The sequence below is a fragment of the Trichosurus vulpecula genome, chromosome 2, assembly GCF_011100635.1.
Source record: "Trichosurus vulpecula isolate mTriVul1 chromosome 2, mTriVul1.pri, whole genome shotgun sequence".
In the NCBI taxonomy this organism is placed as follows: Eukaryota; Metazoa; Chordata; class Mammalia; order Diprotodontia; family Phalangeridae; genus Trichosurus; species Trichosurus vulpecula.
Window position 1 is genome coordinate 283,168,922 of NC_050574.1, and position 26,222 is coordinate 283,195,143.

A 26,222-nucleotide genomic window follows, 5' to 3' on the forward strand; every position below is an offset into this window, starting at 1 on the left:
ATAATATTTCCATTCCTTAATAAATAAGCATGCTTCTGAAGAATTGGGGTGAAGTTGAGGAAACACTTTTTACTACTTGTTTCTAGTTTTCACACTGCCCTAAAAATACTTTTATCTTGAGAGGATAATGATTGTAGTATACTCCTGAATGTTTATTTCCATATTCCTATACTACTATAGCTTTAGTTTTCAGTGTTTGCTTTCTAGATACCTTCCTTACAATAGTGTAAAGGAGCTGTACCAATCCTAACGTTTTGTCCAGTTTTCTAAGATGAAGAAACGTTCAGAGTAATGCCGAAAAGTTCAACTAAATGTCTTAAGGTTTGGCTTATATGATGCTGCCTGGATCAATAGTTAAACAACTTTGCTAAATGTGTGCTCTTGGAATTTCATTCTGGCTTTCTGTAAAAAAACTCAATAAATAATATCTCTGCACATACGAGGGTGGGGGGTGGGGGCATTTACTTGGAGCCCGTAGGAGGAACTTCTTTTCAGTCCTAGTATTCTTAAATTGAAGTGTTATTCTTTTTTTTTAAACAAACTCTACTACTACTTTTCTTTTTCCTTTTATTACTTAAATAAATTCAGGTTAACAAACAGGAAATCATTTACTCACAAGAATTTAACTAGGGGAAATTCTCACAGGATCCAATATCTGCTGTATTTTAAACTCAGAAATGTCAATTTATGGCATTAAAAATGTCTGTATTGAAGATTAGGGATAAAGAGCTCTTCTGAAACCAAAATAGTTCCTAATAAGTACAAGCAGAGAGAGGTCCACAATGATGTATATTGACTATATCATTGAGCTCTCTGTAACTTTTTGGTACTTAATCCATAACAGGAAATTGAATCAGTATATTCTATTTTTGTTCCTGTGCTATGAATTTACTATAGGTATTAATAATTGTGTTTTCATCCATTAATTTTATTTCTAATCAAATGTGTTTTTAGTTTTTCTTTTGTTAATTTAAACAGTTATAATCATCTTTAGGGGTAGTCTGAAAATATTCTTATACAATGGGTTGTTATCCCCTCTACAAATATTATCACCCCCCCGCCAAAAATTAGCATTTGTAAATAGGAGAAACAAGAAACTCAAGGAAATGAGTTCCCTTTAGAAACAATGAAATTTCACTTCCCTCTTCTTGGTAAAGTGGAAAAGTACTAGGGAGTGGGGTTGTGGTGCAATCATTTTTAGGCACAGTCATTATGTTGGTTGGCTTTGCTTCTCTTTTTCTTTGTAGCAAAGGAAAGTTCATTTGGTAGTGGGAGGTTAGTATATCTGGAAATGACTAATATAAAAACAAAATAAAATGTTTTTGCAAGAGTCATTACATTTTGCAGAGATCTCCCACTTTGCTAACTGGGGATGAAACCATTTCAGTTTGTATAACCTTTCAAGAAGTCTCATCTTAAAAAGAAAAGAATAGTGTTACTCTAATCATCAGAGTTGCCTCCCCATGAAAAAGTGATACCATTTTAACCAGTTTCTCAGCTTTTTATTTATTTCAAAAGAAACACCCTCCAAATTGAGGCAACCATTTTAATTTTGATCTAATTTAAAAAGATGATTATGCCATTTCTTTCCTAGAGTTCATTTATGTTCCATGTGTGTGTATAAATATAATGTGTGTGTGTGTGTGTGTGTGTGTGTGTGTGATTCCATTGCCTTGAGATCTATCACTGTTCTGAATGCTTATTGGATCATTACAGTGTCAGAATAACAAAACCACATCCCATCAGTCTTAATCAATAACTTAGATCATCTGTTCACCAATCTAATCAACAACTCAGCACTCAAACATTATGTTAATAAAAATGGTGCTGATTTATATAGACATAATTTGACTAGGTGACCTTCCAATGCTATGACCTTCTTGAATGCACAATTATTTTGCTGACCTGCAATTGTTTCATGCATTTTCATGCTTCCATATTTGATCCACATTTTAATTTTCATTCTATATTTTAGCAATATCAACACTTAATTGTAAAAATGAGATCTAATGGGATAGTGTACATAAGGTATTTTGCAAGCTTTATTATTCAATTTCATAAAACTCAATTAACATTTATAAACCACTACTACTATTAACCTACCACTACATTTATACATTTATTAACTACTAATACAGTAGGCATCTAACTGTATAGAGCACAAGGCTGGGAGAAAGGTGAACTTAAGTTGAAATCCAGCTTCAGATGCTATGTGACTCTGGGCCAGTCACTTAGTTTCTGCCTCAGTTTCCTCATATGTAAAATGGAGATAAAAATAGTACCTATATTCCAGGGTTGTGAGGATTAAATGAGATATTAATTCTAAAGTTTTAAGACAGTCCCTGGCCCATAATAAACGGTATATAAATGTTAATTTTCATTATTATTGTTGTTCTTACTATATGCCTTTTGCCAAACCATACACCAATGAAATAGTTGCTAGGATAGAAAGGAAGAAAAAAGAAAGCCTTTGCTCTTAAGGAGCTTACATTATACTGGGGCTAGAGGACAACATTTACATAAATAAATAAATACCAAATAAATAAAAAAGTAATTTCAATTAGGAGTGGGGAGCATCCATAATTGTGAGACTCAGGATCCTTTTTTGGAGGTGGTGCTTAAGCTAAGCCTTAAGCTAAGCAGCTGAGAGTTGCTACAAGCATTATGGAGAGCCTCCCAGATGTGTGGTCAGCCTACACAAGGGAACAGAGGCAGGAATTGGAAAGAAGGGAACAAGGAACAGCAAGTAGGGATACTGTACTGGAACAGTTTAACTGGGACTGGGGACATAATGTTTACTGACTCTTAAAAGGTAAATTGGAGCCAGATTATGCATGTGTTTATATATGAGACAGAGGCATTTATATTTTATCTTAGAGGTATTAGGGAACAACTGAACCTTGTTGAGCCAGGGACTGACATGATCAGATCTGTGCTTTACTATAATCAATATAGCACCAGTGTGAGAATATAAGTGAAAGAGGGAGAGACTGGTGGCAAGGAAACTAAAAGGCTGCTGAAGTAGTCTAGGCAAAATGTATCTGGGGTCTTAGAGAGGGTAGCAGCAGTATAAGTGGAAAAGAGAAGGATTTGAGAGATGTGGTGTAATGGAAAGCGAAGTGGGACTTTTTCTTGTCTTTTGTTTTGGAGTGCTTCTCAGCACTAAGACAATAAGTGCATTTGATTGAGAATTGTCTTTGCTTGTAGGAAGGCCCACACCTTTTTGCTAGTTAGGTCACAAGAGATATGAAACCCTCAATAGGTGCGAAGCTCTCTGATCCTGAATAAGTGTATATATACTCTGAGGTTAGCATTTTGTTTGGGGCTCACTCATTGGAAGAGTGTTGGTGTGGAGACTCTGGAGAGTCATTAAGGACCCCCATGGCTTTGAAAAACCCAGATATTGGTGCTTCTCTGTCTGGTAACTATGTATGCAATGTTTTGGTCAGACAGCTAGAAGCCCTGTCTGTTGTTTTGTGTTTATTTGCTCTATTTATATAATTTCTGCTTGTAGTTTCTATTTGTATTTGCTCTGAAGTTCAGGGTGCTGACACTTTCCCCTGGACTAAGTGAATGATATATGTATGTTTAATTAAAGTGAGATTTGTAAACCCCTTAAAGTTGCTTTCCTTGGAAAAGTAAGTCAAAGATCCTGTGCTAGGAGCCCTCCTGTGTGCTGGTGTTATTGGTCTTATACAGCCACAATAGTGGCAAATAGCATTGTTACATGTGGAGATAGAATCAAAAGACTTGGCTGATTGGATAAGAAAGAAAAATTAGATGGAAGAGAGTGTGTAGTAGGAAGGGCCCTAGATTGCAAACCTAGGTGATTAGAAGAATGGTAATACCCTTGGCAGAAACAGAAGAGTAGGAGGAATGTGGAATTAGGCAGGAAAAGAAAATGAATTCTATTTTGGATTCAGGCAGCTTGATCAGTGAATAGACTACTGGGCCTAGAGTCAGGAAGAACTAAGTTCAAATCCAGCTTCAGAAGCTTACTAGCTGTATGATCCCAGGCAAGTCATTTAACTTCTGTTTGCCTCATTCCACTGGAGAAGGAAATGACAAACTACTCCAGTATCTTTGCCAAGAATACCCCATGGACAGTATGGTGCATGGGGTCAAAAGAGTTTGATGCAACTAAATGACTGAACAGCAGCACCATTTTGAATGTGTTGACTTTGAGATGCATACAAAAAAATCAAAATGGAGATAGAGAACAAGTTGTTGGAGACACAGAAACAGAACTCAGAAAGGAGATGAAGGCTGGACATGTAGATATCAAAGTCATCAGAAAAAAAGAAGATAGTTAAATTCCTGGGAATTGAAGGGATCACTAAGAGTGATGGACATCATCAGATGGTCAATAGAGAAATCAGACGGTTTAAATACTTTGCAGCCAAAGGTAGAGAAGCTTTATGCAGTCTGTTAAAACAAGACCTGGGGCTGACTGTGGCTCAGATCATGAGCTTCTTATTGCACAATTCAGACTCCAATTGAACAAAGTAGGGAAAAACAATCAGAAAACATATTTATGACCTAAATATCATCCCTTATAAACATGAAATAGAGGTGATGAATAGATTTAAAGGATTAGATCTGATAAATAGAGTGGCTGAAAAACTAAGGAGGTTCTCAATATTGTACAGGAGGCACCAACAAAAAACATCTCAAAGGAAAATGAGCAATAAAGCAAAATGGCTGTCTGATGAGTCTGTACAAATAGCTGAGGAAAGAAATAAAGGAAAAAGGAAAGGAGAAATGCAAAGATATACTCTATGCAGAATTCCAGAGAATAGAGAAGAGATAGAAAGGTTTTCTTAAATAAGCATGCAAAGAAATGGAAGAAAACAATAGAATGGGAAAGATAAGAGATCTTTCAAGGAAATTAGAGATATCAAGGGAATATTTCATGTAAAAAATAGGCATGATAAAAGACAAAAATGGTAGGGATTTAGCAGAAGCAGAAGAAATTAAGAACAGGTGTCAAGAATATACAGAAGAGCTATACAAGAAAGATCTTTACAGCACTGAAAATAGTCACTGATCTAGAGCCAGACATCTGGGAGGTGAAGTCAAGTGTGCCTTAGGAAGCATTGCTAACAATAAGGCTAGTGGAGGTAATAGAATTCCAGCTGAGCTATTTAAAATCCTAAAAGATGATGTGTTAAAGTGCTGCACTCAGTGTGTGTACCAATACGGCAATAATAACAACGTAGATGACAATTGTCAAAATGCCTATGTGATTCTGTATTGCAAAGTATATGATACTCTTTACATAGAAGGTAGAAGTATAACATTTATTCAGACACCAGAGAACCATATCCCATAACCAAATGTTCAGGTCCCACAGACAGTTAGCCCACTTTATCATAACAGCAGGAACCCAAAACACAGCCTCACAACATGGAGCCTCACCATCCCAAAACCTCTCTGACCACCTGCTGGGGTCTTCCCAAAAAGAAACTCACAGTCAGTTTTTCAGCTCTAACTATCATGAAGGCCATTAGCAGCCATTAGCAGCTATAACTGCTCTCTTTTTCTCTCAGCATTTCCTGTGCCATAACTTCCTTTTCCTGTAAGGAAGTTCCTCCCACCACATGTGACTTAGGCTTCCTGTGATGTAAGCAGGTCACATGGCCTATTAATGGGTGGGAAGGATCTTCAAGTCTAAATTGCCACTACAGTATGCAGCAAATTGGGAAAACACAACAATGGCCACTGGATTGGAAAAGATCAGTTTTTATACCAATCCTAAAAAAGGTCAGTGCCAAGGGATGTTCAAATTATCAAACAATTGTGTTCATTGCACACACCAGCAAGGTTATGCTTAAGATTATGCAAGCTAGGCTGAAGCAACATGTGAACCAAGAATTAATAGAAGAGCTGTCTACTTTTCAGATAGAAGAACTAGAGCCCAAATTACCAACATTTGTTGGGATATGGAGGAATCAAGAGAGTTCCAGAAAACCATCTACTTCTGCTTCATCGACTACACTAAAGCCTTTGACTGTGTGGATCACAACAAAATAAGACAAATCCTTAAAGACTTAAATCTGGACAACATACTAAAAAGCAGAGACACCACATTGCTAGCAAAGGTCCAAATACTCAGAGCTCTTATTTTTCCAGTAGCAATGTACGGCTTGAGAGTTGGATGATAAGGAAAGCAGAGCACTACAAAACTGTAGCTTTTGAATTGTGGTACTGGAGAAGACTTTTGAGATTCCCTTAAATAGAAAGGGGATCAAATCAGTCAGTACTTAAAGAAATTAATTCAAGCTATTCACTGGAAGGTCAAATACTGATGCTGAAGCTTAAATATTTTGGCCACATGATGGGAAGATGGGACTCATTGGAAAAGACCCTGATGTTGGGAAATATTGAATGCAAAATGAAAAAGAGATGGCAGAGGATGAGACAATAAATAGTTACATGGAAACAATGAACACGAACTTGGATAGACTTCTAGATATAGTGGAGAATAGAAAGACCTGGCATGCTATGGTCCATAGGGTCATAAAGTGTCAGACATGACTGAATGACTAAATGGCAACAACAAAAGAGAGAAAAGGGGGCCCATGACAGAGCTCTGTGACACATCCATAGTTAGAAGGTGAGATGTGATTCTGCAAAGGAGATAGAAGGATCAATCAGTTGATAAGAAGAAAACTAGGAGACCTCACAAAACAATCTAGGGAGGAGAATATACCCATGAGAAGGGGCATGGACAACCCTGTCAGTCCTATAGAGAGGCTAAGAATAATGACTGAGAAGAGCATTGGATTTAGTAGTAAAGAGATAATTGTTGATTTTAAAGACAGTAGCTTAAATCAAGTGGTAAAGGCAGAATCCAGATTACTAGGGTTGAAGCAAGACAGGGACTCGAGAAAGTGAATTCAATGAGTGTAAACAGCTTTTTCTAAGGGTTTGGCTATGAAATATAGGTGAAATATAAAATTATGATAGCTCAAGGCAATAACAGTGCCAGCCTAAGGTTTTACAAGAATGTGTGAGTTCTGGGCATATGTAAGGGCAGTTAGGAAGGATCCAGTAGGTAAAAAAAATAGAAAACTGGGAAGGGGAGAACGATTGCAAAGGCAAGTTCTGGTGGAAGGTAGAATCAAGGGCACAAGTAGAGAGGCTGGTTTCAGGAAGGAAGATTACCCCTTTTTCCTGAGACTGGAACAAAATGGACAGGGCAAAAGATGATATGGGAGGAATGTGTTACAAAATTATAGGGGGAAAGGGTACCTTCCAGGAATCATCTGAATATTTTTTAGTTATGTATAAAGTGTGGCATTCTGCTGAGAAGAATGCTTTGGGGTAGGTGTAGGTGCCTTGAAGAGAGATGAAGTTTATATCAGACTATGGAATTCATAACATGAGGGAAGAATGAAAGAATCGCCATACCAATGAGGTAGGTAGGTGGCCAAGTGGATAGAGTGCTGGACCTGGAGTCAGTCAGAGCTGAGTTCAAATTTGACCTCAGATATTTACTAGCTGTGTGACCCTGGGCCAGTCATTTAACCTTTGTTTGCCTTAATCTATTGGAGAAGGAAATGGCAAACCACTCCAATATCTTTGCCAAGAACACCTCAAAACAGTCAGACACAACTGAATGACTGAACAACAACAACATACATCCAGCAAGGGCCTACTTGACATAAGATAACATGTTTTGGTGAATTTAATCAGCATGATTATGTATGTGGTCCCTTATTAGCAAGGTGACTGATGGGAAGTGTAGTTTCTCCCAGTTAGAAAAAGCAAGTGAAAGATGATGGGAAGAGTATGCCAGGCTCTCTCAGTCTAAAGCAAAAATTACCTCCTGGTTTCTGCCTCTAACTGGGAAAAAAACCAAGCAAACAAACAAACAAACAAAAACCCTCCCACAAAACAATATACTTTTCATCAGCTCCTTTACCAATAAAGGAATATAAAGTACTTTTCAGCAACACCACAACAGTAGGAGCAGAGAAGGAGCATGATAATCCAGGTTTGGGTTTTAGAAAGGAATGAGCTATAATGGTTAGAGGACAGTATAAATTTAAATTGCTTAACTTTATGAATATTAGCTATTATCAGAGGGTCATAGACTTAGAGCTCAATGGAAACCATGGCTGAGAGACTAAATTATTTATGCATGGTTACACAGCTAATAATCATTAGAAGAAGCATTTGAACTTGGCTCCTCCACTCCAAATCCAGCATTCCATGTACTAATACCTCCTAGCTGCTGCTTCCTCCTTATAATTTATGAGCTAAGGTATGATATTGTTTCTTCACATATGGCTTGGTACCTCTTTGCTTTTAAATTTTTTATGTAGTTTCATAAAAGATGTTTTATATAGATATGCACAGACTTGCAAAAAATGCTAAACAAAATGTAGGGTCAATCCCATTAGATTATGAATGTTTTTCATTTTTTATTTTAAAGAGAGATTAATTTAGTGCTGATGTGGACCTTATGTCTTCTTCACCTTATCTGACAATATCTCAGTCCACATTTTAAAGTTTAATTTAGTTTAGTTTTATCCATAATTCATTATCTTATTTGAATAATGTATTCATTTTTTCTTTTAAAATTGCCTCCCCACACTAATATCTTATATCTAGTTCATTCTCTTCTTCACAATATTTAGGAGTACTTTCTTTTATCTAATCTACTCTTTGGTTTTCACAGATTAATCTTCATACTGTCTCACATTCTGCTGCTGTTCTCCTTCCCAGAGATGTTTACATTACTTTTCTTTTCAAGTTGCTAACGTACTTCATTCTCACTTCTAATTTCACACTGATTTTCTTTCCTGTAGCACACGCTTACAGAATTTACATGTAATAAATAAATAATAGGAATTTTGATTCTTCTTTTAAAAAGTTTTTTTAGTATTCTTTCAGTGGAAAATAATTGTTTCTTCCTATAGGCCCCAATTTTCTCCTCTAAATGGAGGAAATGTGTTCTTTTACAAACATACCCTCTTGCCCTATATTTGGTTTATCCATTGCTATAATATCCCATTAAGTCCTATTTTCTTTCGAGGCATCAGAAGTGAATGCTAAGTTGTAGGGTTTTTTTTTCCATTATTTGGAGGGGAAGGCAAAGAGGGTGGAAGGAGTTGGTAAATAGAGTAGGCTTTCATTGTGTACTTTTACAAAATGATAAAAAGGAAAATGTAAATGTGTTTATGATACACATGTAATATGTGTTTGTTCTGCAGGCTGATTTGTTACATTCCTTCAGCACCTCCATCTTTCTCATTAAGCCCCCTCCTTTTGTGTTCCTCTTTTATAGCCCCTCAGACTACTTCTCCCCCTCAAGTTCCATTTAAGCATTTAATATCTTTTTAGGAGATACACTCTAACATTTCCTTACCACACCTAAATGGTGCATCCCATGAATCTCATTAGCTGCCATCTACCATATTTCTAGAACTCATTCCCCTCAGTTAAGTACTTTTCTGATCACATCTCACGAAATGAAGCATTGGCTAACCTAATATTTATAACAAGGGACATTCTCATTCTCATTTTTCAATCCTTTAGCACTCTACTGTAGACCCTCAGAAATTTCTTAGGGGAGAATATTTTCTATTCCTGCCAGGGGGAAGCTAAAATTGCCCTCTCTCCATGGAAATCAATGAAGTTTGCTGTTCAGGTTTCTGCTATCTCAGCCTCTGACCATTGAGTTGAGAATGGCCCTGAATACTTTCTTTGTATTCCAAACTCCTGTAAGTGGAAGGTTAATGTTTATTACATCTCACCAAATATTGATGTAAGTAGCCATTTGTTGACTGAAGTCATCTAATGTGCATTATAGTGTATCCTTTGGGAAAACTATCCACTGTCTCTAAAGATAAAACTCTATATAAGACCTTACTTTTAGCATCACATTTATTCTTGGCAGTCTTTTATACTCATTACCTAAGCAGCTTGGAGTTTTTCAAGTGCCACAGACAGTCTAGGTGATAATGCAAGCATAGTGTAGAGATCTGAGACAATGCAAGTGAAGAGGGATCAGCTTCATGTAGCCCTCACTAACATTCATCACTAAATGGGGTAAGGGAATTACGCCATTAGCACTTGATGATTTCAAGGGCTTCTAGTGTTTTTAGTGGTAATTTGGCACCAAGTCTTGACCCTCTTCTCAATCCTGCCCATTTGTCTGAACAGGGGAGCCAATAGTGAATGATTAGCAAAACTCCTTACATAAGCACCCACTGCAATAAAGCATCTCGGAGCTAACATTTTAAGTGTTCTCCCTTCAGTAAGTCATTTGTAACTTCACAAGCTTGATGGCCATTTTGATTAAATCCAAATAGGACATATTTTTATGAAGAATAGCTTTCTTTTTTCCCCCTTTTTCCTTTTATTGATTCTCTTGCTTCAGTTTCCTTTCTGAGGTTTCAAAACTTATACCTTCCACAATACTAAAGCAAACATTTGATTTGGCCAATTCATTTAACCAAATAGTTTGTCTTGCCAATTTAGCTAAGGCAACAAAAATCAGGATTTAGTCCATGTGGTAGACCCATGAAAACATGGTCTGTATTCTTCATCACTAAAGCTTTCCCCTCACAGAAATTCTTACTGCTCTGTTTACATCCATATCATGTGACTTGTCATTAGAATAATGGACATTTCGGTCATTGCTAAGATATGATTGGTCACGAATTATCAAGTCGTAGTACCAAGCCTGATCATGTATAAATTCCCCCAGACCAAATATTCCTACTGTGGTTCAACATATGGCAACTTAAGACAGTTCCATTGAATTCCATTTCAGATGCCAGGTGGATCAGCCCAGAGACAATTTAATCTCAGTATCGTCTTGGCATCTGGGTTATGTTTGTTAATTGATATCTCTTATTCAACAGCAGTAATTCTAAAAGATACATTTGTTTGGTAGTAGCAGCAAATAGTCATTAGCAAAACTTCTTCCTTCCAATAATTATTCTCCTTCTTCCTTTCCACTACCTTTTGATAACCTAGAATGACATTATGTAGTGGAAAGAACATATGATTTGTAATCAGTGGACCCAAATTCCAATTTGTTCTTTTCCAGCACTTGTTGGTAAATCTTAGTAATTACTATAGGTGTGACCATGAGCAAGTCATTTAACTCCTTTAGGCCTCAGTTTCCTCATTTGTAAATTGAGTACATTGGATCACAGGGAGTCTAAGTTCCCTTCCAACTCTAAATCTATTATTGCGTAATCTTAGAGGCATTGATCCCTGCTTCCTCACTAAATAAAGATCATTGTCCTAAGATTATCAACTCTCTCACTGCCATATCTCATGCCTTCCTTTGAGCTACAGGTTTTTTGGGGGGTGGAGTGGAAGAGCTAAAACAAAAAACGAACAAACACGTGTGTGCATCTATAAGTATATGTGTGTATTTATGAATATACTTAGATATATTTATATATATGCACACATTTGCACATTTATATGTGTATATGGAAGTTGTTCTTTCACCAACAACCCCTTACTAGAAAGCCCACAATACAATCTTAAGATGCTAAGGAGATGTTTACATCTAGAAATGTTACCATACCTAGTAATACCTTCATGAGGGGTAAATAACTCTCTGAATGTGTCAAGAAAGGAATGATTGGTTCAGTAAAAGAAAAACAACTATACCCCTGGGGGCTTCAAATAGCTAAGCCCAAGAGACAGAGTGAAGTTCTGAGGGAGTTGGCACAAAGTACAAATTCTCCACTACTTTAAATGTAGCAAACAAGTGATCAATAGGTAGGAACATTAGGGAGATTGTACAATCTAGCTGAAGAGTTAGAATTTAGATATATGTCAGTAATGATAATGAATGCAATATATGGCAAATACATGGTAAAAACCAAATGGGCCCCAAAGTGCGGAGACCTTACTTTTCCACCATGACAGGACCCCAAGGAGAACGTAAACTACCACATGAAGGGTGATAAGATAGGCTGCATTCCACCCTCCCTTGGTCAGCCAATTCTAGCACTTTTCTCCAATACAAACACACTTAACCTTCACTAATTTTCTCTTATTCTCTCCACCCTGCCCATTCTTTCCACATTTGTTCAAGTTCTCAATCTCCCTGCTTCTGTACCTGATGCTAGGCCTTAAAGGTCATTCCCAGTCTAGGCCCCATAACAGCAGAAGTATAAATGCCATTGGAAAAATCCATCCCTCTCCAATTTATGCATACCCATTTTCTGCCCCTTCAAGTTACCTTATGCATGAGGCAGGGATCCCTTAGTAGGTGGGCCTTGACTCACCTGTCACTAGTCCATAAGGGTCCTTTCCTCTCCTTTTCGTTTTGGGTGGGTCAGAGAACACCCCACAGTATGAGGAGAGGTAGATGGGCTGTGACCTCTAATTTCCCTTTCAAGCCTATCCCTTTTCCTCTTTTTGGCATGGGTAGCACCATCTTCCCAGTCACTCAGGTATTTGACTTTGGTTTTATCCTTGACTCATCACTTTCATTCACTCCACATATCCACACAGTTGACAAATGTTGTCATATCTATCTCTCCAGCATCTCTCACCTCCTTTCCTCACCACCTACTTCTACAATCACAGGGTTTCCATGCTATTTCAGTCCTTTGATACCTCTTGCCTGAACTATTGCTATGACATCCTAATGGGCCTCCATGCCCAAAGCTTCAACATTCTAATACAACCTCCACACACCTGCCAAAGTTATTTTTCTAAAGCATAGATCTGACCATGTCACACACCTATTCCATAAACTCCAGTAGCTCCTTCTGAGTACAGGATCAAATAAAAATGCCTCAGTTTCACATTTAAGCCCTTTACAATCAGGTCCCAACCTACCACTTTAGGCCTACTATGTCATATTCATATTCATAAAGTCTAACATGTAGCCAAACTCTCCTTCTGTTATTCCTCATATTCATACAAAAACACAATTAAAGTATGGAAATATGAATAGTAATTTAAAGCATGTTATCACTGTGTATTATTTATCTTCTTCAGCAGAACCACAAAAGGAAGAGGAAAGGATTTATAATGAAAGCTTTCTGCTGAGTTGAAATCAGAGACAATTAACTTTTGCTTGTTTTTTATATTGTGTTCAGGGAATATTTCTACACAGAGAAACATGACTCCTGCTGAAAAACTTTTATATTGGCTGACTGTTATGACTTATTATTTCATTCTTATACTGTCTATCTTTCAACTTAAGGAAAAGAAACTCACCTGTTTGGCTAAATAGATTGATCAAATTAACTGAATGATTAATTACCAACAAAAAAGTATTCTTTTCAAATCCACATTGTCTCCCAGGACACACAGAGAGATTTTTAGAGTATAATAAAGCATATACAGTCACATTGTTTTCACCATAAATATTATTGCTAGCAATATTTTTGGTGAGAGCAAAAAGGGGTTTTGTAACATTAATAAGTAAAATATTTAAAATATTGTACCTTTTCAACTTTATCTCATTCTTAGTTTCCTTTTTTGTATATGTTTTATAGGGTGCATAATATATTAACATAGTATAGTATACATAATTTATAAATAAGTATACATGTATTAGAAATGCATATGAAAAAAGTTTTATTGATTGTAGTATCAGATTAAAAAAGGTTAAAGATCATTGGTGTAGAAAATGTGTACTCTCAGGGAACATATATATGGGAGAGGCCACAAATTAACTTTTAGAATCTGGCAGTAGCAGGAAACCAACCTAGAAATAGTCTCAGGAAGCCCAAGGTCAACATGATCCAAGACATTGGTAGTTGGTAGGCAACAGCAAAAGTTTGGAAGAACGTGATTTATCAAATACAGAGCAGTTAAGGGTCTAAACAAAAGTTGGTGTCAGGAAATTCACAGTCTACATGGTATAATGCAGCATTAATGGAGAAGATGAAGGGCAGCTGGGAGACAGTGGTGAGAGCCTAGGTTCAAGGAAACTCATTTTTCTGAGTTCAAATCTGACCTCAGCTAATTAGTACCTATAAGACCCTGGGCAAGTCACTTAACCCTCTTTGCCTCGGTTTCCTCATCTGTAAAATGAACTGGAGAAGGAAATGGCAAATTACTCCATTATCTTTGCCAAGAAAACCTCAAATAGGCTCACAAAGAGTCAGACACAACAGAAATGACTGAACAAATCATGAAGAGGAGCCTCAGATAGTCCAGAGTTAGACACAGGTCAGAATCAAAAGGTAAGCTCCAATAAGGAGCACAGACCCATTGAAATTTGAAGGAACTGCTGGCCTAATAAAGAGTTCCCAGGCTTCTGAGGCTGTTTATTAAGGATCAGCTATCAACTCCACCCTTGTTTCAAAAACAACCTCTGATATGAAGAGCCTTTTTTTATTGGTCACTTTACCTTCATTATTTAGGTCAGAAGTAAAACTATGTATTCTGACTAGACTACATTGAACTTCTGGGAATCCTGCATGAAATAGTGGATAAAGTATGAGACTTGGAAACAGGAGGCCTTGGTTTCAAAACATTCTTCAGACCTTTAACAGCTCTGCTTCCCAGGGCAAGTTACTTAACCCCTTCCGGCTTCAGTTTCTTCGTCTATAAAATGCAGGGGTTGAACTTAATCTTGCAGGTTCCTTCCAACTCAAAATCCCTAATTTTATGATTCTATGATGTTTTTGTTTCACAGATGGCTTTCTTGTTTTTCCACTCACAGTGGCAGGTCTGGTCCCTAATTAGTGACTGACTACTGCTTCCTTCATATTTCTAAGAATAACCCTGAAGGGTTAAGGTTTTTCTTTACCACAGTAGCTTATGTGTCCTTACTAGTGTGCTCTCCTCACTGATTATCAGTTGATATCAATTATCCAATCAGGCAATTAGCTTTGAGAAAAGGGAGTTTACTATGAAGTATGCTCTCCATAAATTCTCTCGCAAGTACACACAGAGTCCAGGGAGAAATGGGCTTAAGGTTAGAGCACATGCTATAAAGGAGATAGTTTACAACTTTTAGAAGTCCTTCATGGAGTTCTCTTGATGTCCCGCTTAACTACTATGGTCAAGCTTTCTTTTGGGCTTCTTGTACAATCCTAAACTTTCCCTTTACTCAATGTGTCACATTTGTCCTCAGCTCCCACTGAAGTCACTGCCATTAGTTGCTCCAGGGATACTCCAAGGGCACCCATGGGGAGTTCAAAGTCCTCTAACCTTTCAAAGTTCACATGGTCAGCTTCTGGGCAAAAAAAAATGGAACCAAAGGGTCTTCTTTTCCCAACCCTTGCCTCACTGCTCCCAGGTGACTTCCTCTGGGGCTTGTTTGGACTGTCCTCTTCCCTCGGCTGTCTGTTATTCGAACACTGTTTCAAGTTGGTTCATCATTTTATACAAACCCCACAGGATGTGACAGAGTCTCCTCAAACAATACCAGCACCTTTCTGTATAGTATCATTTCATTTTACCCAATGGATTTCAGTCCTTCCAAAGGGTCAAAAGCCTTTTCCCACCTATTTTTTGCCTTTGATTCATTGATTCAATAGAAGTATTTTAAACTAATTAAGGTAGTTACTTAAAGCAGGATAGGGTTGTTTGACTGATTTATTGGAGCCTCACCCTTACGCTATGTTACATGGGTGTGCTGCTTCCATGGAAGTTGTCTTCTCTATGTGTGGTGGAGAAGAGAAAAAAATGATGAAACAGGGAATCTTTTGAATTAGAAACAAGGATCTAAATGAAACATTTTCTAAGTTATTTTCTAAAAAGAGATATTATATAGTAATGGTGCCAGAATGGAAGCTTATTTGATCCTTTTATCCATGATAAATACATTTGGTAATTTTCTTCATTTATAATCTTCAACATCATTGAATGGTAAAATAAAGAATTGTTGCTTCTGAATTCCTACAGGAATCTCATCTTTTGCTGGATTTCTTACATATCAACTTTTTTTTAATAGAAGCAAGTGCCTTGGAAAGCTCCCTCATAATGAACAATGAAATCCTGATTTTATTCTTTCATTCTCAGCACTTTTACCACTTTTACTTGAGAAACTGAAGGAAAATATTGTGTTGGCCATTCTACAACCTGCCCAGAAACCACACTGACTTTAAAGAATGTAGCTTAACTCTGGAATCACCCAGCTTTAATTAAGCATGTGCTTTTCTGTTTCTCTAAAAATTGTGACATGGAAAGATTGGACACCCAGGCAGTGTTCATCAAAAGCTCATTAGTCCTAATGTCAGCTCTGATGCATGTTCAGAAATGTGACATTGAATAAGCTGCTCTAACCTCTGGTCTCTTAGTTCCCTTAATGTATGGTGGGAGGACCCTATTCAGAGGAGTATTGGAAGAAAGAGCTTAGAAATCATTATTTCTGTCTATAGCTTCTAAGGAAATGTGTGGCTCAGCACTTCTGTTAGATCATGGTGCAAACGAGGCCAAGCTTACAGGTTTGCTCTCTCTCTAGGCTATTTAGTTCTGTTCTGCTCCAGAAACTGTGCTTCTAACCCCATACAACCATCTCAGAAAAAATAAAACATGCCATTGGTCACTGGGGTGGGGGGCAGGGGGATTGGGCTATGTGTTGTAAACAGATCAGACCAAATTCATCATCATTAATAAAAAAAAATTGAAAGCATTTGATTTTCTGAAAATGGATTACCATCATCTTCATATAGAGAAAGTACATTACTGAGGAAATAAAGGATATCAGTGTTTAGTGGAATATTTTCTACAAAGAAATAAACTGAAAAAGAAAATCAGAGAGGCAGCTAGAGACATGGGTTATGCAAAACAAATAAGTAGTCTAAATGCACTCCCTCTATGTGAGAATTTACTTTAAAGGAAGTAATTTCTAAAAACACAATGTTAACTTTTAATGAATAATGCAAAGGAGGGGATAAACTGCTTCTCTTTTTTTCTTTAATGACCACTTTTCTTCCTCTCTTTTATTTCAGAACCCAGTGATAGGCCCCCAGTTCTGTTGATCACAAATTATGAAACAATTGAGGTATTGTATCTCAATGGAAGCAAAGTGGCAGCCCTGAGTTCAGGGAAAGGAAAGGAAATTCACACTTTGGATTTTATTTATAACGAGGACAGAATTTGTTGGATTGAGTCAAGAGAATCTTCAAATCAGCTGAAATGTACCCAGATAACAAAAACTGGACAATTAACAGATGAATGGATAATCAACATTCTTCAATCCCTCCACAGTAAGTGCTTTAATTCAGATTGCCATCCCTTGTAGATTTCTTTTGCAGAACAAAATATTCCTGAATCTCCTTGCTTGATTGAAAACTGTCAGAGATTCCTTGCTTTCCAATTTTTTGTGTATTTTCATTTTCAGCTTCAGTATTTTCAGTTGTGTGTTTTCAACATTTAAACTTTCTGTGGAGATAATTATTGAGTTGATGATACTGATTCCTTTCTCAATGCACTGCAATCAACACTGGCTGCTTGGGTGTTTGGTTTCCACAGGCCACAAGCTTGGTGTACGGTAGCCAAGGTAGAATACAGAAAACAGAAAGTCAGCAAAGGACATAGACTTGTGGATTGTGCGCTTTCCCATTGTAGTGTCTTATAAAATTTTTTGAAGACAATTAGGCTTAAAGTGATATAAATTACAGTATGCTAATTAATGACACCTATCTAAGATTGCTACGTTTTAGAGTAGCAGAGCTTTTGTAAATCTCAGTTCCAATAGCGCTGCTGAGTTGTGTTATATGTGGCATAGCTCTCACTTCTTGGAATAGGTGAAATAGTAGACATCTTCACATTATCATAACCTGCAGCCTTTGTGGGGAAATACTCCTGGGTGCGCATGTGTGTGTAGCTAACTGGTAATATTTATGCTTGGTATACATTTTCCAAGTGCACACACACACACACACTTAATTTTTTTTCAGCTCCAAATTCTCCCCCTCCTCTCAACCTCTCCCCAACTCATTGAGAAGGCAAGAAACATGATACCCATTATACATATGAAGTCGTGCCAAACATATTTCCATATTCCAGTACATACACACATATTTATACACATATATGTACATAAGTACAACATATGTATGTATGTATGTGTATATATATATATGATTCACACATACACATATAGAACAATGCCTTGAAAAAATATTCTTAGGAATTTTCACAACATTCCTTTATATTATAATTTACTATAAGGCATGACATTACCAATTCATTGGATATAAAAATCCGTAGAGTAATAAGAAAGAAAAACATTCATAGTCAAATGGAGAAAGGGAAAAAAAAGAGTGTTATGATAACATTATGTAAAGTTTTCAAGTGTGGGAGGTTTGGTGGGTTAGAATCAACAATTTTGTCTTATTAAGGTTTTTGAGGTACAATTGATAAAAGGGGAGAATTGATAAAGTTAATGATTCTCAACAAATATAGAGAGATAAAATTATATAATATCCAATGAGTGATTTAGGTGGATTTAATAATACATCTGTGACAAAAATGAGAAAATAGGGGATTTAAAGTCTTTATTGAATACCTTTTTATTTGAACAGAAAGGAAAAATTTCATCACAATATAATTAAAAGCTTTGGAGATCCTCTTAGCATAGCTAAAATAATTGACAAGTCCTTAAGTGTGACAATGGGTCATAAATTCCCTGTGCTGTTAACTATGCTTGATATTTCAAAGAAGCTATAGAAAAGCTGTCATAGAAAATAGTAAATAACAGAGTGGCAGTAGAGAAAGCAACTGGAGGGCTCCTTGACTGCGTGAATGTCATAGACATTAGCCCCAGGCAGATGTTAGAGTCCTAGAGCTGATAACATTACCAATTAATTATTCAACACAAGCCCAGTCCCATTCATATAAGGTAATTCCTTAGCCAATATCATTGCAGTTGACCCAGCCCTATTCAATGCAAGACAGATGGATGGCTATTACAGTCAAAAATATTTCCAGGAAAAGGCACCTCAAATCTATAAACAAACTATTCCCTTGTTAATATGCCTCATGACAGGAATAAGCCTTTTCAAAATAAGTATTTCTACTCATAAGCAAAATATATTTCCTTTAAAATATATTAAATACAGCAAATATATGTATATATATATAGAGAGAGAGCCATATATCAGTGAAATTATGACTTTGATTTGTGTTTCATTTATAAAACAGTTATTTATAAGGTTTTTTTAAGGAAATTTTTGACTAGTTTATAAAACTGAATAGTTAATTTTAACTGAAAAAATAATGTAATAGACTTTTTTAATTTGGAATAAATTATTTTTATCCAAGTCAGCTTTAACCTGTATAATTTTCTCAGTCTCTTTGAGTAAAAAAGTGATTAAATGTGTGAAGTAATTTAATGAAGGGAGTGAGACAGGGGTATGGGTGAGGTGGGTTCCCCTGTCATTGCTCATATAACAAGTATTTTATTGAGTCACAAAAATAGTTGTATTTTTATATTATGGGCTATGCATCCAAGATACCAATTCTTGAATTGATGACAAATTTGAATATTCCTTGCATTCATGATGGCTTAAAATTTCAGTCACACTGCATAAGCAAAAATAATGAACGGATTGAAGTCAGCTTGAATACTTGACATTTTTTCCACTCTTCCTGAGATTAGCTATTAGGCTTTTTTTCCATTTATTTTTGGTCCATCTACTCTAAATTTTCATAAAGAGTTGATTCCTTTTAAGAAGGAATATTATTGCCAGATATAATGGTAGCTACTACTATTTGGGGGGAAGAGCAAGGGACTGGGAATAGTGGATCTTTTAACCTTGGGAGTTCTGAGCTGCAGTGGCCAAGTCCATTAGGTGTCTGCAATAAATTCTTCACCAACATAAATTTGCCTAAAATATTATTTTACAGAGAACTAGCACAAGGCAGGTCTTCACATGATGGTCAGAAGTGATACAAAGATACTCTCAGGGTTTCTTTGAAGAATTTTGGTACCAGTTGTGATTGATGGAAGACACTGGCAGAGTATCAGGCATACCTGTATCAAAGAAGCAAATGTGCTCTATGAGCAAAGCAGAATTATGGTATCTCAAAAGTAATGTGGGATGCACAAATTTAGAGACATCTCCCTCTCAAATGGTTATATGTACTATTTGTACTCAATTTGTGGTCAAGCTTTCTGAGTTCATACTGCTATGATCAGCCACAGCTGAACACATCACCTGTATGTTAATCTCAACACTGTGATGTTATTTTAGTCCTCAACAGCACAAAAGACAAACAACAACACCCATGAGAGGGGGGAGGGCCATAAGGCTACCAGGGGAAAAGAGAAGCGACCCAAGTCCTTAGTATATCCAATCAGAGATCCAGTGGCAGTGGCCAGTGGGATCAAGCTAGGTGTAGCTACTGCACTTCTAGACTAGGAAAGAGATAAATAAGAGAAAAGAAGAGAAGAGAAGAGAAGAGAGGAGAGGACAATAGAGGAGGATAAGAGAAGAATGGAGAGAAGAGAAAAGGAGAAAATAAGAGGAAAAAACATCCTGTTTAAAAACGTGAGAGAATTATACACTGTGGGTCCTATCAGTTTATAAATGGAAAATTATATTTAAATTCCCAACTTGAGTAGAGAGAAGCAAACAGAGTACATTTTAAAGAACATACACAGCCAGTGTTCTAAGAGTATGACTCAGTGATGAGAGTGCTTTTTGAGAATAACACCTCTGAGGAAGACAAGACATTCTTTGTGAAGAGATAAAAGAGAGTTTATGTTTCCAATTACTGGCTTTCATTTTCTTTCTTAAAGTTGTCTAAATTTTTACCCCACCATTTATCTTCCAGGTGGCAAAAAAAAAAACCTTACACATATTTTTAATGAAAAATGACCTTGGTAGAGTCAGATTCTGCCTATGAAGTTAGCAATCACACTTATTTTTAACAGTTAATTCTTTACCAAAATATTTCTTGGTTTAGAGCATATGCTCAGATATTATCTGTAATTAAGAAAAAAGTTTATTTCATTACACATGACTTGTCAACTTCCTTTTCCCCCACAATCCCTCCAACCAAGGTCAAGAAAAAGGAAAACGCTTTTTGAAATAGCTAGAAATCCAGTAGACTCTTTGACTAGATGACTACAGAAAATTACTCTGAGGATTCTCAGTTCTCTCCCTATGCCAAGTAGTATTAAGGTTACTTAGTGTGTCATTTAAAGTTCTTTAAAGAATAGTTATAACCTATCCTTCAAGACTTTCTTCACATTATCATCATATGCACTCTCCAGGGAAGGGGGAAACCAGTTCAAAGGTACCGAGACAGAAAATGGAGTGTTCCATGTAAGGAAAAGCAAACACACCAGTGTAATTGAATCATAGAGTATATGAAAGTAAGGGACTAAAGTGTAAGAAACATGGAAAGTTAGAAAGGGTTTGACCAGCTCATTAAAAACTTTAAATGTAAATGGCAGATTTTATATTTGATCCTGCAGGTAATAGGGAGCCATTGGATTTTATTTAATAAGTAGATATCATGGTCAGATATAATGGAGAATAAAGGATATAATACTAAAGAATTATTGCCTAAAAATGAATCAAAATAAAATTTGACAACAAATTTTATCATGCATAATGATAGCAACGAGACTATATACCAATTTTTTTGAGAATCAATCTTTACAGGAAGATTTATATCTCTACATATTTTCATAAACAAAAGAAAAAAAGAGATAGTGGATGCAGCTAAACAGAAACAAAAACAATCTCTCAAAAAATCTCTAAGAAGTAAAAAAACAAACAAACACACACACACACACACATACAGACTCACAGATGTAAATCCTGAAAATCAAAGAAACTGAGTTGACAATAAAAACACACAATTCTTGATTGAATAGATTATTAGGGAGTTATGGTGTAGAGAAGATCAATAAGATGGAAAACCATTAACTAGTGTGAATTTAGGAAAGAGAAGAAAATTGAATCAACATAATTGAAAATTTAAAATGTTAATCCAAATTTGGTGAGTAAATAAAGGAAATTATTAGGAATAACTACAAAATTAAAATCATAAATAGATGGATCTTTACCAAGATAGAATATAGCCAGATTAACAAAATAAAAAATTTCTAATTAAAAACACCAAACTGATACAAAAATTAAGCATCCAATAAATTGACTATGAAATAAAACCCCAGCCCAGCTGGTATTCAATCAAAACTTAAGTAACAATTACCTAAAAAAAATCAGTGAACTGTTGCCAAAAATTTTCTCTGCTTATGTTGACATAAATGTGATTTTATTCATATGTTCCACTATATTTATAGTTTTCTTAATATTGAGACATACTGGCATTCTAAATATGGTCATGTAGGCAGTCCACTAGCATTTTATTTTATTTTTAATAGTGTTTTATTTTTCCCTAATTACATGTCAAGAAAATTTTTAGCATTCATTTTACAAGATGTTGAGTTCCAAATTTTTCTCCCTCCCTCCCCTCTATTCTTCTGAAAATGGTAGGCAATTTGATATGTTATATATGCGCTATCATATAAAACATATTTGCATATCAGTTACAATTGTGAAAGAAGAAACAGATTAAAAGAAAAAAAACACAAAAAAAGAAAATAAGTAAAAAATATATGCCTCAATCTGTATTCAGAGTCTATCACTTCTTTATGTGGATGTGGAAAACATTTTCCTTTGTGAGTAGTTTTTACTTGTCTTGGATCATTGTGGTGATGAGAAGAGCTGAGTCATTTATACTTGGTCATCGCACAATGTTACTGATACAGTTTACAATGTTTTCATGGTTCTGCTTATTTCACTTTGCATCACCTCATGCAAGTCCTTCCAGGTTTTTCTGAAATCTGTCAGTTCATCATTTCTTGTTGCATAATAGTATTATATTATATTCATATACCACAGCTTCTTCAGCCATTGCCCAATTGATGGGCATCACCTCAATTTCCAGTATTTTGCCACTACAAAAAAGCTTCTGTAAATGTAGGTCCTTTTCTCTTTTTAATGATTGGGATACAGACATATTTCTGGATCAAAGGTTATGCACTGTTTGGTTGCCCTTTGGGCAGAGTTCCAAATTGCTCTATAGAATGGTTGGATCAGTTCACAACTCTGCCAACAATGCATTAGTGTCCCAATTTTCCCACACCCTCTCCAACATTTATCATTTTCCTTTTTTGTCACATTAGCCAATCTGATAGGTGTTTTATTTTTCATTTCTCTAATCAAAAGTGATTTAGAGCACTTCTTCATATACCACAGATAACTTTGATTTCTTCATCTGAAAAGTGCCTGTTCATTTCCTTTGACCATTTATCAACTGGGATGGCTTGTATTTATATAAATTTTACTCAGTTTTCTATATATTGGAGAACTAAGGCCTTTATTAGAGACTATTGCTGTAAAGATTATTTCCAAGCTTTCTGTTTTCTTTCTAATCTTGGTTGCATTGGTTTTATTTTTTTTTAAATAAAAAGCTTTGGGGCAGCTAGGTGGCACACTGAATAGAGCACTGGCCCTAGAGTCAGGAGGACCTGAGTTCAAACTGGGCCTCAGACACTTGACCCACTTACTAGCTGTGTGACCTTGGGCAAGTCACGTAACCCTAATTGCCCTGCCTTCCCCCTCCAAAAAAATTTAAAAAATAAAAAGCCTTTTATTCTAATAAAATCAAAATTATCTATTTTTTTGTATTAATTTTTTTTAATATATTTTTTTAATGCAATTTATTTATTTAACATATTTGGTTTTCAGCATTGATTTTCACAACATTTTAAATTACAAATTTTCTCCCCATTTCTACCCTCCCCCCACTCCAAGATGGCTTATATTCTGGTTGCCCTGTTCCCCAGTCAGCCCTCCCCTCTATCACTCCCCTCCCCTCTCATCCCCTTTTCCCTTCCTTTCTTGTAGGGCAAGATAAATTTCTACGCCCCATTGCCTGTGTATCTTATTTTTTAGTTGCATACAAAAACTTTTTTTGTTTTTGAACATCTGATTTTAAAACTTTGAGTTCCAAATTCCCTTCCCTCTTCCAATGTTCTTTATCTCTTGTTTGGTCATAAATTCTTCCCTTTCCCATAAATTTGTATTATATCCTTTATTCTCCATTATATCTGACCATGATATCTACTTATTAAACAAAATCCAATGGCTCCCTATTACCTGCAGGATCAAATATAAAATCTGCCATTTACATTTAAAGTTTTTAATGAGCTGGTCAAATCCTTTCTAACTTTCCATGTTTCTTACACTTTAGTCCCTTACTTTCATATACTCTATGATTCAATTACACTGGTGTGTTTGCTTTTCCTTACATGGAATACTCCATTTTCTGTCTCGGTACCTTTGAACTGGTTTCCCCCTTCCCTGGAGAGTGCATATGATGATAATGTGAAGAAAGTCTTGAAGGATAGGTTATAACTATTCTTTAAAGAACTTTAAATGACAAACTATTCCTTGCTCTTCTAATTTGCTTAAGGGGTCACTCTTTATGTCTAAATCATGTACCCGTTTTGACTTTGGTATGTGATATGAAATGTTGGTCTATACCTCATTTGCGTTTTATAATTTTCCAGTTTTCCCAGAAGGTTTTGTCAAATAGCGAGTTCTTAACCCAAAGGCCGGGGTCTTTGGGTTTATCAAACACTAGGTTACTATGGTTATTGACTACTGTGTCTTGTATAGCTAATCTATTTCACTGATCCACCAATCCATTTCTTAGCCAGTACCAGATGGTTTTGATGATTACTTTTTTTTAATATAGTTTGAAATCTGATATTGCTAAGCCTTCCTCTTTTTATTTTTTTTCATTAATTCCCTTAATATTCTTGACCTTTTGCTCTTCCAGATGAATTTTGTTATTTTTCCTAGCTCTAGAAAATAATTTTTCATACTTTGATTAGTATGGTACTAAATAAGTAAATTAGTTTAGGCAGAATTGTATTTTTATTATATTGGATCAGCCTACCCATAAGCAATTGGCATTTTTCCAATTCTTTAGATATGACTTTATTTGTATGAAAAGTGTCTTGTAATTGCATTCATACAGTTGCTGGGTCTGTCTTGCTAGGTAGACTCACAGGAATTTTATATTGTTTTCAGTTATTTTCAGTGGAATTTTTCTTTCTATCTCTTGCTTCTGGGCTTTATTGGGCATATGAAGAAATGCTGATGATTTATGTGGGTTTATTTTATATCCTGCTAAAGTTGTTAATTATTTCAAGTAATTTTTTAGTTGAGTCCTCCAAGAGTCCTCTAGAGTCCTCTAAGCAAACCATCATGTCATCTGCAAAGAGTTATAGCTTTGTATCCTCATTGCCTATTCTAATTCCTTCAATTTCTTTTTCTTCTCTTCTTGCTATAGGTAACATTTCCAGTATTATATTGAATAATAGTGATGATAATGGACATCATTGCTTCACCACTGATCTTATTGGGAAGGCTTCTAGCTTATCTCCATTACCGATAATGTTTGCCAATGGTTTTAGATAGATACTACTTGTCACTTTAAGGAAAGCTCTGTTTATTCCTATGCTCTCTAGCATTTTTAATAGGAATGGGGGCTGTATTTGGTCAGAAGGTTTTTCAGCATATATTGTGATAATCATATGATTTCTGTTGGTTTTATTATTAATATGGTCAATTATGTTTACTATATTCCAAATGTTTAACCAATCCGGAATTCCTGGTATAAATCCCACCAGATTTCAAACTATGTTATAAAGCAGTAATCATCAAAACTAACTGGTACTGGCTAAGAAATAGAGTGGTGGATTGATGGAAAAGATTAGCAATATATAAATCATAGTGTATAATCCTTGTGATATATTGCTGTAATCACCTTGCTAGTATTTTGTTCAAAATTTTTGTAGCGATATTCATTAAGGAAATTGGTCTATCATTTTCTTTCTCTGTTTTAGCTCTTTCTGGATTATATATCAGCACATATTTGTGTAATAAAAGGAGTTTTCTTTGCCTGTTTTCCCAAATAGTTTATATAGTATTGGAATTAGTTATTCTTTAAATGTTTGGTAGAATTCACTCGTGAACCCATCTGGCCCTGGGCACTTTTTCTTAGGGAGTTCATTAATGGCTCATTCAATTTCTTTTTCTGAGATGGGGTTATTTTGGCATATTTTCCTGATCCATTAATCTAGGCAATTCATATTTTCAGAAACATTCATCAGTTTCACTCAAATTGTGAGATTTATTGGCATATAATTGGGCAAAATATTTCCTAATGATTGCTTTAATTTCTTCTTCATTGGTGGTAATTCACACTTTTGTTTGTTTGTTTTTTTGGAGGGGGGG

General features: G+C 35.8%; 1 protein-coding gene across 1 annotated transcript in view; it reads left to right on the forward strand.

Annotated features, from left to right (window-relative positions):
- LRP1B (LDL receptor related protein 1B) overlaps positions 1-26,222 on the forward strand; it is a 2,306,513-nt gene that overhangs the window by 1,034,873 nt on the left and 1,245,418 nt on the right. Inside the window, exon 6 of the mRNA XM_036744555.1 lies at positions 16,902-17,159. Within this exon, the coding sequence (XP_036600450.1) occupies positions 16,902-17,159 (258 nt within the window). The remainder of the gene's footprint in view (positions 1-16,901; positions 17,160-26,222) is intronic.